The following is a 20,861-nucleotide window of genomic DNA, read 5'->3' as shown; positions in this document are numbered from 1 at the left end:
AAACCAACGCTGGACAGGAAGGACGAGTCATGCAGACAAACGGCAGGGGGAAACATTTTAGGATGTTCCCACTGCTTTGCTTTGTCCCTCACTCATGCACTTAAAAAAAAACAAAACAAACAAAAAAAACAATTATTTGACTATAACATGGAAATCATTTTAGCATTGTAAGAGACCAGCTTGCAAATGTTGTGTAAGGTAACAACCATTACTCTGCTACAAACAAAATAAATATTAAAAGCAAATTAAAACAAAGGAAAGACAATGTATGAATATGGACACAGCCTGAGCTGGCAGGTTTGGAGAGGAGAATGAGGTTGCCTCTCTCACTTACTACTCACCTGCCAGATTGACACTCTCTGTGATCAAAGAATAATTAAAGTTAAAGTCACCCATGCTCTGGTAAACACAACGGATGACATATTTTTGTTCTTCGTAGTTATTCTGTCATAAATCTGATTTTAGTAGCAACCATGTCTTTCGTTAGAGTTCACAGTGGCCAGTACAGCTTCATGCACAATATTCACACATTGCAGCCTCTTGGTTTAGGAGGGAAACTCCTGACCTGGACAGAATGTAGATTTTGTTTTAACTGAGCCAACCTCAATAGAAGACACTAACAGACACAAATCAAGCTAGTTCAACAGTGCACATTCATCTCCAGGTCAGGAGAGTTGTAGCTGTGAGGTGTTTCAGTGCTCAGTTCTCACACTGACCTGGTTAAAGGAGCGTTCGACCACAGTGCTGGCACACAGAACCTGAGACTGGGGCCCTGCTGTCTTTATGTCCTGCAGGTTCTGCTCCCGGATCTACAAACAAAAATATTCAACTCATAAAAAGGACAATAAAAGTATCCTGTTAAATATGCTCCTAGAAGGACGAAACACTTAAAGCAAACAGGAGAACGCTGTGATACCTTATTCCTCATTTCCAGGACTTCCTTTGGGTTGGTGTTCAGTGGGATGAACTGATTGACTGCAGCAGCCTGGCGGAGCCCATCTTCCTTTGTCCACTGTAAACACCAGATAAAGAGTTAAAACCAGCTAAAACCAGACACATGAAATGACATGACAAACCCAAGCACAAAAATATAATCAGACAATACTATGCAGGCTTCACAAAACAAGAATCATGCTCAACTGAAACTGACAAAACTGGTCTGAATGGGGGAAAAAAAAAAAAAAAAAAAGTGAACCAATGATGATGAGATGCCTTTTCCACTTTAAATTCAGGGGACTCCTCTACACCACAACCAACATAATCTATCCAAGGCTACTTTATCAATGTATTATATAGGATTTTCCCAGTAATACAGAATGTTAACTGACGCTTCATTTCCACAGAATGACTAAACATACAATAAAGCGGTAGATTTTCATACCTGACGTTACTAGATTTCATACTAGATGAAATGTGACTGGGAAGCTTAAATCAGTTTGGAAATGATCATTTAGGTTAGTACTTAAGAGTCAAAAAATAAGGCCTGTGGGCCAGAACTGGCCTGAAAAATTGAGCCTTGACTCCTGAGGTTAAGGTCACTTAGCAGATACACCTATGGTATGAATTTCAAAAATCCTACTTTGCCTCGTTCTCTAGTTATCACATTTATAAACTTGAGCGCTCACACCGCCCAGCGGGGCGACAACAACAGGGGTAATGATTCTGACATCCATGTCTTAGATCAAGGAACAGTAGGCTGTTGGAAGGCAAATGTGAAATCAGAGCTGACATTAAAGGATTTACAGCAAACACCGTGTTTAACATTATTTAGGTGAGTATAAACTCATCTGCCTTTGAGATAATAAATGACAAAATGTTTAAAGGTGCCTATACACAGATTTAAGCAGACCTAGCAGCTATAAGTTCATTACAAATCACTTGTATAACACTGATCTAATACGCTTTGGTCCCTCCGCTGCATTGTTTCCCCCTGCATCCTCCTCTTCGATGCAGTCACAAAAACAAGTTTTTGTTTGGATGACTCAACTTCATTTTCTTCTTTGGGATTCCAAGAAACATTTGGTTTTACTTCCATGTTGTGTTTGGGTTTGTATTTGTTTTTTTTAAATAACAAGTGACGTGAGTCACATCACGCTGCGTTCCAGGTCACAGCAGCAGTCATCCTAAATTTCTGACTTTGTTATTTTTTGGTCACAAGACTGTCACTGTGCTCCACAGCAGCATCACTGGTGCTACAACCAACTTCTTTCATCAACAAAAAACCCTCATTTGTCATCATCATTGATATGCTATTTTAACTTAAAAACAAGAACTGAAAACATCACAGGATGGAGAAACAAAAAGTGGTAAAAAGGGTAAGGCGTGGAGGGGAATAAGGAGCTGGGTGGGTGGTTAGTTGTGAGGGAGAAGTGAGACATGACAGGGTGGCTGAGTGGGTGACTAAGACGATGAGGCTGGCTTACGAAGCGAGAGTGGCAGTGAGGGGTGAGCTGGCATCACCAAAGTCATTTTCCAGGCTGATACACAACAACAAGGACGACAGAGATAAGAGAGAAATACACCCGAGGACACCCGCCCATGTTGGGACAAAGAAATCGAATGTCACAACACCACAGACTAAGAATATCTTACCCAGCTGAGGATCAAAGTGTTAGGTGTCTTGCTAAATAATGTGTTCCTCTTAATGTGAAGAAACAACCCATGGTTGTAACGCAAACCTGGTAATGCTCAGCATGATTGCAGGGAAAACCCATTTCCGCACCAAACTGAATGAGCAGCAGGTGAATACAGAAATCAAATCTTCAGCTTTCATGCAAAATGCTTTAATTCAACCTTTGAAAACTAGGCATGTGTAAGCATAAGCTCATGACTTCATTCCTGTGTTTGTTACAAGCTTGGCTGGTTAGCTGCCAAACTAGAAGATAGATGAGGAAGGGAATCTTGATGGAAGTAGCTGGATTGGGTTGGTTGAGTATGAGATGAACATGTAAACACGATATACTCACTGAGAAAGAGTCTCACACACAACATTTCCTACTTTCCCAACAGGAGATAATTAATTCAAGGGTCAGGTCAAATTTCAAAAGTTTTAGTTCTTTCTTTCTTTCTTTTTGAACCCCGCCCCAAACAGATCCACTCATGCAGGCCTTGAGGTGCTCAAAGCCACTTTGGAAATAAAACTGAAATCAGAAGATTAGAGAGAATATGAATAATAGGAGGAAACGCACAAATGCACAACTGGGAACAGTTGCAAGTGTTTGAGGAAAATTTAAAAAAGGAGCAGGCTGCATAACTCTGTAGTGAAGTAAATCTGGAATAATCCAGTGTGTGTAAAGTATATTTAACCTGGAAAAATAAATACTCTCATCATGCCACCTTCCTTCTTTACTCTATAGTACGTCTATACAGATTCCTAAAGATTTTTGGTGAATAAAGCCTCAAAACTCAAAGAACTTTTTTTCTTAATTTCTTTTTTTACTTCATTATCTTCTCACTCTTCTTTAAGCAACAAACGTCACGATGCACAGTTGTGTATTAAGGGATTGTGAACAATACGGTGGTCAGGAGCAACATCACCTGTTTGTGCCACATTCACCTGCCTACCTGCAGACTCATGCCACACCCCTGCTGCTCGCTCCTCTGGGAAAAACATCAACACCAACAATGCATTTCACTACTACACATGCAGTGGGGCATGCTGTGGGCAGCTGGCCGGGCATCATGAAGTATTAGGATACCAGAATAAGAGTAAAAATAGTCAAGACATAATCACAGCTGTGAGGTAAGCTGTGAAGTACAGAGACTGCAGTAGAAAGATGGATTACTGGGGCATTTAAGCACTAAGAAAGAAAAGCAGTAAAAAGATAGATTGCACCGACTTGCATTTTAGCAGGCAAGCAGTTCTGTGAGAAAACGTGAAAAACTCGCAACATTCTTTTCATTTTCATTGTACTCAGACCCTCAGGATGCCGACCATCTACCCGTTACCACCAACAAGGTAGCTGTAAAATCTATACTATGAACAATAAGGTAGGCACAGACCAAGCAGTTGGTTATACAGCTTGGCACGCAGACACCGGACGAGAGAGACTGCAGCAAGGGTTTGACGTGATCATGTGTTATGTTCGTCCACACCTTAGGCTTCGACTTGGGGCTGCTGCCGTCGGCCCCGTCCTCAGAGGGCTCATCGGGGCGGCCGCTGGCATTTAGCCAGCGGGTCTTGTCGCGCTGGCCGCGCTGGAAGCTGTGTTTCAATGGGGAGCGAGCACCTGAGTCACTGTCCTCCCCATATGAGTAACCACCGTGGGCGGAGGAGGCCATCTCCACATCACTGTACTTTTTACCTTTGTCTCGCAAGGCTGGGCAGCGGTAAGGATAGCCCGTTCTGTAGCCCTGGATGGAGACAAAGCAAAAAAATGTGTGACTATGTATGTGTCTTGCATATAACTTAAATCATCCCTCTCCCTTTGTGCTTACCAAGTTGTCGAGCATTCTCATGAGGGCTTCAAACTCCTGCTCCCCGACTTGCCACTTTGGATGGGTTGAGGACCCGTCACCAGCTGGCTCAGGGACCTGTGGGCGTGACTTGTATTTCCCAGGGTCCAACATCACCAGATTATCTGGCCCTCCAGCGCTGGCCAGTGTTCGTACCTACAAAATATTAAGGGGGGTATACAAACAGACCAAACCATCGAAAGATCCAGAATCCAGAAACAAAACCAAAAAAAAAAAAAAAAAAAGAGAATGAGGACACAAGCACATCAAGGAAGAGACACAGACATCCAACACAAGGACAGATGAACATGTATAAAGAGACAAAGAGACAACGGACAAAAGCATTAGTTGTGAAAAACGCATACAAACATGTATGACAACCACATGAAACAACAAAGCCAGAATATTACGGATCGTTTGACATTAAAAAATTTCAATGTGTTACCACTACCAGGTGGTTCAGTGTCCTACCTGGATCTCACAGGCAGTGACCAGATTGTGGATGTAATAGAAAGCCTCCTCCACTGTTTCACCTACTGACACCAAGCCATGGTTCCTAAGGATCAACACCTGAAACAAACGAAATAAAAAGAAAATTCCCTTTAGAAATAAATTCTCTCCTTTTGATTTCTATTACACACACAAAGACTCTGCTGTTACCTTGCTTTTAGGGCCAAGGTTTCTCTGTATAAGAGTAGTTTCTTCATCATCCACGAGGATGCCGTAGTAGTCATGGTAGGCCACCTCACCCAGGGATAGGGCCTCAGGAGAGATGGGTAACAGTCCGCATTTCATGGCTGACACCTGCAAAAAAAATAAACAGGCTCAGACAACACCTAACCAACTATGTTTTTAAATTGTAAATTTACAGCATGCACTACTGTTGCTTACCGCTGCCCCTGCAGGTGTATGTATATGTACGATACACTTGACATCAGGACGTGCAGCATAGATGGCAGAGTGGAGAGTGAAACCGGCCTGGTTGACTCCAAGGTTGGTGCTGCCACGGTCTACCATTTCACCTTGGAGATTAATCTTCACCTAGATGGAATAGCAGATTGTATGAGGTTGTATAACCCCGTTTTGAAAACTTAATCTCAAAAGATGTAAACTCATGCAGCTCAAGGTATTATAATATGAGGGGAAATTGCTTCATTCAATAACAAAGGGAAAACAAAGCCTCGATTAATGATCTGAAGTGCTTCTTACCAAACTGGAGGCAGTGACTTCACTGTAAAGGAGCCCAAAGGGAACAATAAGGAAGCGCTCCTGGTCTGAATTCACTCTGACCTGTAAGACAAGAACACAGCAATGTTAGATTACTGAAGGTGGCTCAAACTGAGCAGCACTGTGAGGAAACAACACTCACAGAATCCTGAACAGAAGTAAATTTCTATGGCAGAAATTTACAAATAGCCAAAAATGGTGGAGGAAAAAAACAAAAACTGGAGTTACTGTGCAGATTAGTGCACTGTTCAGAGTAGGGCTGCACGATTTTGCATAAAATGAGAATCACGATTTTTTGGCTTAGAATTGAGATCACGATTCTCTCACGATTTTCTTTTCCAGTATAAATATTTATTGCACTTATTAACTGCACATCAACTTCGTAACAGTTGAGACTGAACATAAAAACAATAAAAAAAACATAAAAACAACAAATGTCTCACACTTTGTTGTTGCCGCAAAATGTTGTACTGCTTGAAATTCCGTCTCCACCGTTGCTCGACGCTGCGTGTATAGAGCAGGTAGTGCAACAATAGAAAAATAGTTGCGGGTTGGGACTGTGTAGCGTTTGTCTAGGGTGTTGATCATTTTCCTAAATCCCTCGTTTTGCACAGTGTTGATGGGAGCCATATCTTTGGTCAGGTGATAAGTAATAGCCTCCGTAATTTCTTTGTGCCTGCAGGAGTTCGACGGGTATAGGGAAGCGCTGTATAAGGTTCCCGTTATTGATGTTTGGGTGGTTGACCGGGACGGATTTTCTCCTGTCACTTTCTCGTCATCCCTGACGTGTTCTCCGTTGTTTTTTCCCTGCTAATTTTAGCATCACACGGCACAGCTTCTGTATCACGTGGTATAAGGCTCCGCCCTTGTCATTTGTTGAGCAGGAAGAGTGAGCGCTTGTTTTCATGCAGATTACGTCCCGGATCAAAATGCGGTACAATTGTCGTCTTTTTTTCTTTTTTTAATCATTGTCATTTGGAAATGAGATCGCACATAAGTATGAATCGAGATCACGATTTTCTAACGATTAATCGTGCAGCCCTAGAACAGAGTATATTTTCAGTTATACATTCTGCTGACCACTAACATTAACGCTATTTAGATAATGCTTTCAAGTAACTCCCTGTATAGGTAACGAGTTGTGAGAGTTGATTCTAGAAGATCTTTGGGATGTCTCTCTGCTGATTATCACAGTAAAAGATGTAGGGCTTTTTACTTCTTTGCTTATTGGACAATAATGTGAACAAACATAGTATTTGTTCAGTGGTCTCTTTGGGTGTAAAGAGACCTGTTTAGGTTAGCACTCTGGATTAAGCCTTCACTGAAGCCATCGTTTTATGAAATTATGGGCAGTGGAAGTGTCAACTGCAGGAAAAATATGTTTTACACCTTATTTTGTGACACAGTCAACAAACTTTTGAAAGTCTTATTTGTTTCGACTGGTGATTGTACACACATCCCAGTTACCATTGAAATTGAAACTCTATCCTTGATTTAAAAAGGGGCTTAAAAATAACCACCCAGAATCATCCCAGGATCATTGTACAGTTACAAGACTTGCTTCTAAAATGCAGCAATGCATCAGACTCAGACTGCATGGGCATACTAAAAGCTGTGTCAAAATATCAACCTGACGTTTTATTATGGAATGAATGAACGTACTGTGAGGTGGTTGTAGATGAGCTCAGACCAGCCAAACAAGTCAGCCAGCCGATAAAAGGCAGCCAACTTGCAGCGCAGCAGCTTCTCGCCCTTGTCGTAGGAGATGGAGTCAGAGCCACGCAGATCATTGACTGGAGTCACCATTCCCAAACCTGTGAAGAAAGAAAGAAAAGGCAATCTCACATACAACAATTAGATGGGTTCTGCCACTGAAATCTGACTAGAGTCTTTGTGCTGAAATCAACTCTGGCATGCTCTGCATTACTCATTGTGAGCACAGACACAGCAGGGCTGAGGTCAAGAAGTCACACACAGCCATTCTCTTCTCTGCTTACTCATATTGAGTGCCGCCATGCCTCCTTGTGGTGCTGCAGGGTACATGGAAGGCATACTGGTGGTCATGAAATCTGCGATCTGCTGCAGAGCCAATAGGCTTGTGGGCGTCTTTCCCTTCTTCAGCTGATCCTGGATCATCGTCTCTAGCTCCTCGCAAAAGGCCTGGAGGGCCGTTGACACAGACACGACAAACAAACAAAAAACAACAAAACGAACAAATGATCAACTTTGAATTTTAAAGGGTGGTAAGAGTAACTTTCAGAAACAGGGCAAATCCTAAAGGCAGAAATAACCACGGATCTACACAGATCTAATATTAATTAGATTCAAAAATGCATAAAACTGAGCCTGTATGAAAGGGCAACTTCTTCAGCTTCTCTCTGCACAGTAAAAACTTACACATCAGTGCTTTTCATGCATATAATCGACCTCTGAACAAATTTTTTCACTGTCCTGGGCATTCTGCTGACGAATCAACGAATCAAGAGATTTCTGAACATATGAACCATGACCTGACTCTGATCCATGAAAACCAAACAACATGAACAAGCAGAATTAATGAATACGTCCTACTGACGGGGCTCTGTAGGATCATGGAGACTCTCTTCCTCTGCTCCATCATGTTGAAGTCCTGTCGCAGGTCCGGTGCCATGTTCCTCTCCCTCTGGTACTCTGGACTGCTCTCATCTACCCGGTCAAAATATCGCTCCTTGTGGGGGGCTGTGGTGGGAGGGGGGGCTGTCACCACCCCGGCACCTGACTCGCCGTTCATCCTGGGCTGGCCTCCTGTAACCGTGTCAGAGACTACTGTTAAACATCTAATAGAGTAAAACAAATAGTAACATTGTACATTTCTTAAGTGGGTTTGTGTGGTAGGCTTAATGTAGCTCTTACGGTCATAATGTAGTCTGTAAAATGAGAAAGAAATTGTTCAATTTAACACTAATTCAAAAACTGCTAAACATATAATTTGAAAGCAATTCATGTTTTAAGTGGTTATCCTTTTACTAGAATATAAATCAAAATTAGTACTTTCTGTGTGTGTTTTGATGGCACACCTATGTACTGTCTGACATACAGTATATAGATTTCCATCATAACAGTCAACACCATCTGTATTTGAAGCTTGGTTACAAAGTGCTTTAACTTAAGGAAGTTTCCTGTTGTAAAAGAGGAAATGAGAATCACCCATCATTAAACCAGAAAGCCAATCATGCAAACCATACCGCCCTTACATCCTGCCTTGGTCATGTGACCACATAGAGGTTATCATTGATTTCCACAATGTGTTTCCTGAAATCACAACAGCACTCCACTGTCAACTCTGGCCAAAGGAAATAAAAGAAACTGAAAATACAGCCAGCTGTATCTTGTTATTTCATAATCTTTGTGATATTTACTTTTTTTTTTCTTCATTTAGATAGGACAGTGATGCAAAGTCAAAAGCTGGGAGAACAAACAAGGGGAAGATGAGCAGTAAATGACCTTGAGGCGAACTCAAAATCAGGCCTCTGCTATAGCCTTACAGTGTATGGGTTTCCCTGCTCAGTCATGTGAGCTATAACAGTGCATGTTCTGTTATGTTGTTGACATGACTTATAGCATATAGCCCGCTAATTCTAACAGTTACTTCTTACAGCTTTGCATATTACCTAAAGCAGCTGCTATAAAACTATAAACTGACAACAACAATAGTGAGGGATCTGCAGACATGAAGCCAGATTTATAGTAGATCCAAGTTGATCCTCCTGGCTGAGTGCTTGTAAGGATAAATAGTTTGCAGCTGTCTGTCACTGGACAAAGTACTCAAGTGCTGACTCTGAAGGGCACAGACAAACTCATGAGGAAGCGTGTGTGTGTGTGTGTGTGTGTGTGTGTGTGTGTGTGTGTGTGTGTGTGTGTGTGTGTGTGTGTCTGAGCCAGCCCATTAGTTCAAATCAATACAAATTGTTGAGCCAAAAGTGCCATGACAACAGCATACTGAACTCAAAGCATCCAGCATCACAGAGGGAGCTGACGGACCCTCTTTTTTCTCTTCCTGTCCGCTTTTATTGGTGTTCTGAGATTTTCCACATCAATAACACCAATATTTCCACAGATCTGAGGTCACGAATTTAAATCAGGACTTGGTTTCCCGTTTTGCAAATTCTACACCAACAATACTTTGTCCAATTTTTTTTACTTAATAAACTTAATCTGTACAACAGATAGGCAGGTTGTAATACCTTCATGTGTGGTATAGTCAGACCAACAATATAATAATTAAAGACCACTGACAGAGACCAAAGATAAGTCCTAAACATGCACCGTCTCTTTATTAAAGTGTCTTTATTAAGTATGATAACAGGTGTGTATCATATCAAAGTAATTATTGTAAATCTAATATTTAAAATCTAATATCAGTAAACATGTCACTTAAACACAGTAAAGCACATCACAAAAGTCTGAGACCCATTAAAGATAGCAGTTACATTTAGCAGCACTAGTTTGGCTGGTCAATTGATTTACCTCCTAATGCTTATGGGATGTCCAACTTTAGTGCCATTTGTTGTCCCCTATGCATTTCAATTAAAGGCTTTTGGCAGACCTCTCACTCCAGCAGTGCCGAGATACAAAGTAACTGTTGCTTTTACTGCTTGGTTCCATCTTTTAATTGCACTTTTATACATTTGCTTTTATTTAGCATTATGTTTAAAAAAAAAGACCCTTATTTTAAGATAAATGTGTTTAAATTCAATTTACCAATTACATTCAAACTAAACATGCATTTCCTACATTTTGTGCATTCTATCAAAAAGGTTAGTGTATAGAATTGTCATCATTTTTAGTATTACTCATTGAGCAAAATAATGAAAATGTAAATACTTGAAACAAAATAATCCTTACGTCTTCCACGTGTAAGGAAACTCCAGACTCTGTCCAAAGAGGAGACAGCTGAGGTTGACATGGCTATCTTTGCAATGGCATTCGTCCCCAATTTCCTAAAATCAAGCACTTTTATGTTCTTCACCTTTTGTTTTCCTATCTGTTGCTTTCCTTTTGTCATAAAAACCAACTTAAAGTGCAATTAAGAAATAAGAGAATGAGAAAAGACAGCGAGGCTGCATACTCTTTGAAACCATTCAGGAAAAAAAACTCAGTTTTGATTCAGTCATGTAACTAGGGCGTGAGTTATTGACAGAGGAATACAGAGCACTGAGATCTGGTGCCAGACACTCATTAGGGAGAGAGATCCTCTGTCCCTGGCCTATTAATGATGCAAGGGAATCTCCAAATAGTCATTTTTTCCATGTTGTTGGTCAATCTCTATCAACAAAATATACTTTATTTTTTAAATGTACAGCATAAAATGTTACATATTTAATAAAATTTGTCAGCAGCACTGCTTTGATTGTGTACTTTTGCACATATATTTAAGCCATCTGCCACAAATCATGGAAGATCTCAACCTGATGAATCATTATGAATGAAGTCACTGAAATATATGCCAATCACATAGAGCCTCAATAGGACTAGAAAAGCAACTTTTACAGGTCATAGTACAAAGCTTTCTGCTCTTCAGCCATTAATGTGTCATGTGAAGCTAAAAGGTGTTAATGACGGATCCTCAGTACATGAAGGGGCAAATCAATCATTTTAAAAACTGAAGCAGTGGCAGCTTTTGTCACGCTGCTTAAAAATATGAAAAAAAATCGACTATATTTAGTTTGATGGAGAGCTGCACAATTAATCACATTTTAATATCCATCCCAATTTTCGCTTCCAATAATTAAATGAAGTTTTTGAAGTCACCAAGTAACAGCAAATCAAGCGATACCTAAATCAGCGCCAAGTTAATGCCTCCACGAGCCGATCACAGCTGTTCCCAGCACGGTGCAAGTTTCCTGGACTAGTATGGATAAGTAATACTACAGATAGACAGATAACCAAAGTCAAAGGTGAACATCACCATCCATTGTTAGGAAATAATTTTAGTGATGTTAACCAAGAGGAAATCATAGAGTGCTGAAGAGCTGTTGTTGCACTGCAAAGCAACACGAATTAAAGACTTTATATTTTGCCTCTAGGAGAGGCACGTAGGTCAAGTGGACCTCATTGTCTGCAAAAATGTTTTAATTACCAGGATTGTAGCTCAATGTAAATGTATTTCAGTTAGTGTTACGTTTTGGTGAAACTTGATTCATTATTTACAAATTTTCTTCTGAGAAATTCACTGAATTTACATGAACGAGGAGGACAAATTTTATCTTTATGCTAAAAATCTGTACATTAGCTGCAATGTAGCACAACATGGATGTTAAAGCACTGTTATGTTCACACGAAAGTGTAATAAAAACATTTTTGTCACTAAAAATGAATAATCAGAATCTCAATACAGATTAAAAAAAAAATAGTGATAATCATTTTGGCTCTAGTGTGATGTGCAAAACATCCAGAACGACAACTTAAAACCCAAAGAATGCTCTTTAAAAAGGTGCAATAAGTGTAAGTATTTTATGCATGTATGCAGGGATCATGCAATTATCAGACTAACCAATCGGGCCAATCCTTTTTCACTTATCAGTATCAACATTCTTCTTTCACTCCTCACTGATCCCCCACCTAAAAAACTGACTGTTTACATATCACGAGTAAAATCCTACCAATGCTGAGCAAACAGTAACATTTGGAAGCAGCTCTGATGATCGAGCAAAGCTGTGGTTTGAAGGTGGGCAGATATTGCTGAACTTTCAAAAACCATCACAATCGCCTCTGCTGAAGTTGCAGCACCACACCAGCTGCCCTGATGCCCATGTGCCAAATTAATTAAATCAGGCTAAGAAAGACAATTTGCATCACTTAGCGTCCAAAACAGCTGTTACATGCTGTTGCAAGGCAGTGACCTCTTCTAGAGTAAGCTATTCATACATCATAAACTTTTTAAAATCACTGTACAATCATTTCACTTTATTCATAATAGCTACAGGCAGAGTTGAGACTAACACATACCAAAGCTATCTGACAACACTGCAGTGTCTGCAGTTCTTCAAACACTGACCCATGTCAGAGTGGGTTACCAGAAAAAGGTCTCAATGCTTCCAGACAGTTAGTCACATCTTTTTCACTTTGATTTAATTTGCGGAAAAGCCACGTTACATTTCCTGTTGATGGTGTTAACTGTTAATGGCAATGAGGCAAAGAAATTGTACCCACAGTCAAGAAACGCAGAAAAATCAACACCACAATACAGAAATATACCTTTTCATGCTGAGTGTAAAACACACCAATTTAGAGCCATCTGAGAAGTGGAGAAAGTTTGCCAGCATTTTCACAATCTGAAACCGCGTGAATTGTAAGACCGCAAAATGTTTATATGATATTTCACAGAATAAGTGCATAAATAAACCGCGTTTGATGAAACTGGACTTTTGTGACTTACTTTGGTTAGGGAAAAAAAAAAGAACCTACAGATATTATTGACACTAATGGCCCACAGCATTTTATCGCAAGTCAGCAACATATCAGCATTATCCATTTGAGCTTAATGCCCTAGAATCAATATCAAAATTGAGACTGTTTATAAAAGCTTTAACTCTGCATCTTTTTCAGTCCATTAGCACTCGGTGGCAATGAAGAAATTTGTGCTTGTGTTGAAGTTTCTAATCAGACAAGTACTGATAGGTTTTTTGATTTAAAAAAAAAAAAATGTTTTGGAGATACTAATAATTAATAAGGTTCTTTGAGGCAAAGTTAATATAGTAAAACCATGAAAACAACATTTAGGTCTGATTGGAATCCTAAATCTTGTTCACATTGAGCCAACTCTGCGGACCAAAGGACTGCAGGAACACTGTAATAGGATCCTTTCATTTAAAGCTGCCATCACCCTAGAATCCAAACCGGCAATGCACAATGCTAAAAGTTCTGCTTAGTGCTGCAAATTCAGGTGGAACCATGTATCTCTTAAATTATATTCAAACCACATAGAGGCAGATGAGAGAAGGAGAGCTGTGAGAGAAAGAAGACAAAGGGTACACAATAATCTGCTAGCTTTCAAATCCACTGCCATACCTGCGTAAACAAAGCACAGAAAGGTCAAAAGGAACATTTAATTTTATGCATTTAACAAAACCCTCAAACAGCACTGAATAAGGTCACTTTCACTGCTATCTCAAAAGCATTTGATACATAATTTCTTACTCCACTCAGCCTCACTTCAAACATCAACAGAGTCCCTCCAGCTGTTAAACAGCAGACACTGCAAATTCCAGCAGGAGCATATTCAGTGCAACTCTTTTCTGCTGTTTACAAGTGACAAATGATCAGATCTCAAAAGCGTTTATTCCTTGTGGACAGAGTAAGCAAAACATCATCAGACACAGAAAGTTTGCCATTTCACCAGGCCCTTTCCTCCTTTCTCCTAAGAAATGTAGATGCATGTGTTCAGCTGGCCTCAGCTCCTGTTAGGAGTACAGTTGCCTTGGAAACCAAACACATCACCATGGAAACACAGGACAGCCTATAAAGATTGGTGTTATGTAAGAACAGCTGTGGGCCAACATCACACTCCAAGGCAGTCAGTGTCAGAAAGCACGACTTGGAATTAATGTGCCACTCATTTAACTAGTTTGGCCATTCGCTATCAGACCACAAGACTACAAGAAAAGAATTCCACTTCCACTATGGTGCCATTTAGAGTATGATAGCAGTATATCCGGTTGCTTTTGCTCTTGGTTTCTTAGTCTGAAGTAGTCCAGGATTTTTAGTAGATGCACCTATAATGTCAATTTCAAGCTCCTATGTTGCCTCATTTTCAAGTTATTTCAGTGCATTTAGGTGTCCAAGCCATTCACCCACTCACCCTCCCAGGTGACAACAAGGCTGAGAGGTAAATATGTCTATCCTGGTTGTTATAATTTAATCTTACAGGAATTATTTTGGAAGCAAAGTTAATATCATCAATCATGCAGTAATGGATTAAATAGGACATTTTGGCTTTTGTAACCACACCCACTGGAAAATCCGTATTGGAAAGTGCTCTGTAGTTGCTGAATAGAGCTCAGGGAGTGTTTAAAGACTACCCTGCAAATGCCGGGGACTTTATAGCTACCTTTACTATCATCACTTCATCTCAGCAGTGTGTTCTCCGCCTTAACTAAAAATAAGGGACACAGAGGTTTGTGTAAAAATGTATTAGCTGCTACAAGACTAGCTGTGGGGTGGAGATGTGAATAATGATCTTTTGATACTGCATACTGGAGAGACAACAACTATGTTAACCCCAGCCTGCAGCAAAGGCAATCAGAAACAGAACTGAAGACTAAGAAACTCTGCTCTCAGGCAAGCTCTAGCTGATGAACAGTGTCAGACTCCCTTATCGCCAACTGCAGTAATGGCAAAATCCCCTTGTTTGAGGTCTCTCTTTTAACAGGGTGCTAAAGCTGATAAAAGAGCACATTTGGTTTCACACTGACTGAGGAAAGTGTGATTTTTTTTAAACAGCATTTGATTCAATATACGCCAAACAAATAAACCTTAGAAAACCCTGCAAATTACTTAATAAAAATAAGCACAAAATTTTAGATAAATAAGGTAGGGATCAGGGCAATATATTTACCGAACTAATGGCACACCTGACAAATTAATGTCCTATAAAATCTTATCCTGCCAAAAAAGAGCCATGCTACAGAACTTTCACCAGTAACTACCAATAGCCTGATACAGACTGAAAGTGACAGTCTGTCCACAGTTTTAAAGTATCACAACAAAATACTCCAGATCCTTAAAAAAAAAAAAAAAAAAAAAAAAAAAAAAAAAAAAAATTACACATAACATATAATGTAATTGCAAGGAGGTATTTCTGTAGTCTATTGATACTAGATAGTGGAAAAGGGGTGGGATTAAATAAGCTTATGCTTCTTCCTGCTCCTTTTTGAACATGGATGTTATTTGGAGTTGTGGTTGCTCGTTTTCCTTTTGTTTGCTTTGTTCATTTGTCTCTTTTAATTCTATTTTTTTTATACTTTTTCAACATGTTCAAAATAAAGATTCAATCAATCAATCAATCAATCCTAGTCACGACCTTCTACAATATACATTTTTACCCTTAAACAGGAAGATAAACAATAAGCTGTTGTACTAAGCAAATAACCACATTCTCTCTTGGTGACTGATGTTTTGAACTCTTTTGACAACACCCGATACAGATGTTTCCATACTCCAGAGACTGATGAGACAAGGATGGGCAGAAAAACAAAAACACAGACGAGGTGGCACATGAAGACCAGCCCCGGGCTTTCTCATCTCTGTGCGCCCGGCTCTTAATAAAAACTCCCAACCACTCAGTGTGTTCGTGCACACTTCAGTGTTATCATAATTTACTTTTGAGAGACGGAAGCTTGGACTAAAACCATCTTTTCCACATGACTAAGCTAAGACTAAAAGATCTATTTTGTTGTGTCCAAAAATATGCCAATCAAATGAGAGACTGAAAAGATTTGTTCAGGGGCAGGAAAAGAAAAACAAACAAACATAGAAACAGAAAGACCATTACTACTTTTTATCTGTTTTCAGCCATTTGACAGATGCTCTGAGACAATAACTCCTTATATCTCCAAGCTGGATGCCTATCATCACTGGGAATAAAGAATCCAATAGTAACTCTTGTATTTCTGCGTGTGTGAAAGCGTCATCTCTAGCTGCTATTACCAGAAAGAATGCATTAGGTGTCATTCCAGCTCTGCCCAGTGCATGTTGTCTTGTCTTGTTTTGTGCACTCCACTGAAAATTAAAGAAGCTGTATCAACAAAGCAATCTACCAGCACTTTTAGAGACTATTTCATTCTCATTAAATTAAACAAGCTAACGTGTTAAAATCAAGAGGCAGCAAATCAAATACACAATGCTGCTCTCATTAGCCATGTTTACACGTGCAAAATGTAAATCTAATTAAAACCTGTAATATAACGTCATTGTTTACATAGAAACTAAACCAAGTGATCTGACCATTACCTGCATTTACACACATCCAAGCATTTGACAAGCGCAGAATAGTCTAACTTTCTGGAAAACAGTAGAAGCAGTTGTCTTTTCCAATGTAAACAAACGCCGCATGTCACAGATTTCAGCTTCTCCCCTCTCTAACATTTGTGAAGTTTGTGTTATTTTTCCTTTTTGAACAGACCTTCAACTTGTTTTTGTTGTGTTGATGTAACAGACATGTAGAGCAAGAATAATTTCACCCTGAACACTGGAAGAACTATTTACATACAGATCAAACCGATTAACAATTGGAAATTTTAATCACCTTAAAGGAGCATGATCACATAACAATCTTCAAATTGGCATGTTTACACTTCTTTTTAATGCAGACAGGCTTTTAATGAGGTTGCTTGTGCCCATGTAAACAAGGCTATTGACATTAATACTATTTTTTTCCTTGATCAGAAATAATGTCAAAAAAAGAGGAGGGGGCATTTAAACTAGGGCTGCCACAAACGATTATTTTGATAGTCGACTAGTCACCGATTATTTTTGCGATTAGTCAACTAATCAGATCATCATCCATTGGACGTAAAACGTACAGCTTATTGCACCAGCAACATCTGCTCTTATATAACTATCATTAGCTTACAGCTTTAAGTGTTTAAGGTATGTGGTAACTAAAAATAAAGACAAGATGATAGTTTATTAAATTTTAATGAAATTTGCAGATTGTTTCGGTGAAGTTTAATAAACTCCTTGCTATCTAAAATATAACAGGACACCGGAGTAAATTCTCGAGCATCTCACACTTCTGATAATCAGTTGTCTGCTTGATGTTTATTCAGCTGTGTAAAAACGATAACTTTAGTCTCAGCCAAACCGATTTACTCAGGAACAAATAAAATACTAAAAAAAAAAAAAAAGCCAAACAATAACATTTTTAAGTTATCTAAGTGACTTATATATGTTTAACCTGAGTAGCGAAAGACGGCGGTGGGTTTGAAAACAATTTGCCGGGAGTCCGGTGTTCTCACGGGCTCCAGTGAGCCTTGCCCTCAGCTAACTATCGAGCTAGTGGGTAACAGACGTCTCCGAAAACGTCGGAGCGCTTTGAAAATATGTGGTGTCCTGATAAACTGAGCAGATATTTGAGGTTTACACAGCTACATTCTCACCTGAAAATATGTTAAACGTTTATTTTGTGACCCAGAAAGAATAATAAGAGTAATATCAAAACTAAGTAGCTGCCGCCATTGTTGGAAACTGAGCTGGGCTGCGCTATGAATTCTGGGACACAGTTTCTTCTTCTTCGGGGTTTAACGGCAGCTGGCATCCTTGTACATGCAGTGCTGCCATCTTCTGTTTCAGTCCGTTATTACACTCTTAAATCCTACTACTTATTCCTGCGTCTTTTGGGATCTTACAAAGCTTCAAACGACGCGTCGACTATTAAATCAGTCGTCGACGATTTTGATAGTCGACGTAATCGTGACTAGTCGACTAATCGTGGCAGCCTTAATTTAAACAAGTAATTCCTTTTTTCCATTTCATATTCAAACATAGGACTTAAGAGTCAAAGCTAAGTGAAATCTTGAAATCTTATTTTTCAAAATGAGACAACTTTTTTTGGTCCATTTTTTGGGGCTTTTTAAAAAACTTTGCATTTCTTGAACATGCGGTTGAAGCGAATCGCAGGAAATGTGAGAGGGGGAAAAAACAAAACAAACAAACAAACAAAACCACAGAATCGACATGCAGCAAGGAGTCTGCTTAGATCCCAGGGTACTCCAAGCACAGCTTGGCCAACGTCGACCCCTTAAGCATCAAGCATTTTTTACATTTATATTTTTTGTTAAATGCACACACTACAAACAAGGCGGGAGTTACACTGTGTTGCAAAAACAGATTAACTGCAGCCGAAACTTATATTTAAATTAAACTGAAATTTCTTTGCTGGCATCTAAGACATTATAATTTGTTGCTCTCTCACTGGTATAGGCTGTAAAAGTGGGCACTAAACTCTCCCTCTTTCATTTGTGCAGTGATGCATCCCAGCCAACACGGCTCCGACGTTCCATCTGTGCCTCACAGGGAGTGTTTCAGCAGGCTGGTAGTGCTATATTTACTTTGTGCTACATTAACTGCATCACCCTCAGTGGGTCGATGAGTATGGAAACGATATCTTTTGTAACTGCCATGACAAGGTGAGACACTTTTTAACCCTACTGTGAAAATGCAGTTCAAGATTCATCTGCCTGTCGTATGTCACATGGGACAGGGTGGTGGAAGACCATTCTCTGAAACAACACACTCCTCCCTGTGCAGCTTCCCTAGCATTACACTAAGGCCTATGCTATTCTGTATGCATGTATCTGCCAGCTAAATATGCAACCTAAACACAGCTGCATCAAATTGACATGATCTTTGGTGACCTCTATGGTGCAAATTAAAGTTCACCAATGACCATTTTCACATCTGCCACTACCACCTGAGATGCTGCTATAACTGATCACATATGGAGAGGAAGGAAGGAAAAAGTGAAACGGCGAGAAGGGAGCTAAAATGAGGAACACATTTTCAGCTGCACTGAAGTCAAGCGTGTAGGTGTGGGGAGTGGGAGTTAAACACAGCTAAACACCATCCTCTGGGAGTTTCGCTCATTCTGGCAGAGTTACCAAATCCAGGGAGTTACCGTGCCTCAACACATACACTCACAGACAATTTATCTTGGCAGTTTGGCTCTGATAATCCTCATACAGTACAAAGTGGGGGAAGGGACTTCCCAGCAGACTTTATAAACAAGCCAGACACAGCCACAGCTTAGGGGCTCTGTTCGAAAGCATGGGCCTCAAAACAAATGAGCAACTGTATTGAGATTGACCATCTTTCAATCATCAAGGTGAACATTTAAGGCTACAAGTAGATATTTTCTATCATTGTTTTAGTGCACAAATATGACAAACCTTTTTGTGAGCAACACCACGTTATCAAAAGGTGATCAATTTACAGTTGTATAAGCCACACTAATAAATGAAATTTATCCTTTAAGGATATATTTAAAACAACAACAACAACAACAAAAATCTATGTGGTGTGGTACCCACTCCAGATGCCATGCACATCAAGCCATAACACTTTTAGGCTTTCAGCTAGCCCTCATTTCTGTACTATACATTTCAAGCTTTCCATTTGACAGAATGCATTATTCCACGCGTTTCTCTTGCTCTCTTTTGAAAACCCTGTTTATTATTTAAAAGTGTGTGCGAGCCCATATTATCATGCAGGACATAAAGCTGTCTGACCTAGCACAGGAAACTGCTCCATCACCAGCACACACACAGCTGGAAAGAACCCAAATTTCTCCCCCACTCTTTGGAAACACACCCAGACTAGAGTAAGACCTGCACGGCGAGGAGCCTCTGTCCGACTAAACCTATCGACCCGAACAGCTAGAGGGGTCCAAATTACAACGCAACGGTAACTCTGCGCCAATAAATAATAAAATAAAAATACCACCTCCACCATCACAGGCCTGCTAGGAAAGAATGCTAACGATACTTAGTGTAAAACATTCTGACTACCAAAGTGTGGGGTCCAGGGGAGCAGCTGAGCCCATGTGAATTGTTTAATAAAGGACAGTGAAACGCAGAAACAGTCGTTTAACAGTGCACAGCAGCGTCTGTGCAGACTCCCCCGCTCAATGGCAACATGCTAGCAAAACAGAGCCGAGCCTCACTGAACACACAGCGAGAAAGACACCGATATGAAGAAGCCGCCACGGATAAACACCGTCGCTGAAATGCAAACCAAGTTGATTATATCACCGCTTACCCTCTCTTTGATGAAATGGTGATATTTAAGCAGGACAACGGTTTTCGCTATTTTTCCTCACGGTGGGGTTTATCTCTCTGCGCTTGTCGTCCCCGCGTCGTGGCTCCGCCCAGCCGCCATCATCCTCACTTGGGTGCGGCAAACGGCCTAGTCCGTCCCTCGCTATTGGTCGTCTGGGAGCACATGTTAACCCATTGTAGCCGCTGATTGGAGGGCGAGTTATCGGCCCGCCCCGCAGAAATGGCTGGATTTATATTTCAGTGTTGAAACTTAAAGCCTATTAAAACGAAGGGTACGCACCTGAAACCTGTCGCAAATGTTTATTTTTAATCAGCTTTACTCACAGCTACACTGCAGTGTAATTTTATTAAAATATATGCTGCAAA

General features: G+C 40.1%; 1 protein-coding gene across 7 annotated transcripts in view; it reads right to left on the bottom strand.

The window, feature by feature from the left end:
• add1 (adducin 1 (alpha)) overlaps positions 1 to 20,607 on the bottom strand; it is a 29,555-nt gene extending 8,948 nt beyond the window's left edge. For 3 of the 7 annotated variants that reach the window (XM_082540370.1, XM_082540371.1, XM_082540372.1), the window contains exons 1-12: positions 20,476 to 20,607; positions 8,258 to 8,466; positions 7,680 to 7,842; positions 7,345 to 7,496; positions 5,665 to 5,745; positions 5,347 to 5,496; positions 5,116 to 5,259; positions 4,927 to 5,025; positions 4,438 to 4,611; positions 4,096 to 4,353; positions 917 to 1,012; positions 717 to 809 (exon numbers count right to left, since the gene is read on the bottom strand). In XM_082540370.1, coding sequence (XP_082396496.1) covers positions 717 to 809; positions 917 to 1,012; positions 4,096 to 4,353; positions 4,438 to 4,611; positions 4,927 to 5,025; positions 5,116 to 5,259; positions 5,347 to 5,496; positions 5,665 to 5,745; positions 7,345 to 7,496; positions 7,680 to 7,842; positions 8,258 to 8,452 — 1,605 coding nt within the window. In that variant the 5' untranslated portion in view covers positions 8,453 to 8,466; positions 20,476 to 20,607. The remainder of the gene's footprint in view (positions 1 to 716; positions 810 to 916; positions 1,013 to 4,095; positions 4,354 to 4,437; positions 4,612 to 4,926; positions 5,026 to 5,115; positions 5,260 to 5,346; positions 5,497 to 5,664; positions 5,746 to 7,344; positions 7,497 to 7,679; positions 7,843 to 8,257; positions 8,467 to 20,475) is intronic. The other 4 variants (XM_082540373.1, XM_082540374.1, XM_082540375.1 and 1 more) reach the window with 2 other exon arrangements.
• Positions 20,608 to 20,861: the final 254 nt, after the last annotated feature.

This window comes from Aulonocara stuartgranti, assembly GCF_965226115.1.
Source record: "Aulonocara stuartgranti genome assembly, chromosome: 7".
NCBI classification, from domain to species: Eukaryota; Metazoa; Chordata; class Actinopteri; order Cichliformes; family Cichlidae; genus Aulonocara; species Aulonocara stuartgranti.
Note: the sequence above shows the minus strand (reverse complement) of the source record. Positions and strands in the feature narration are given on the sequence as shown.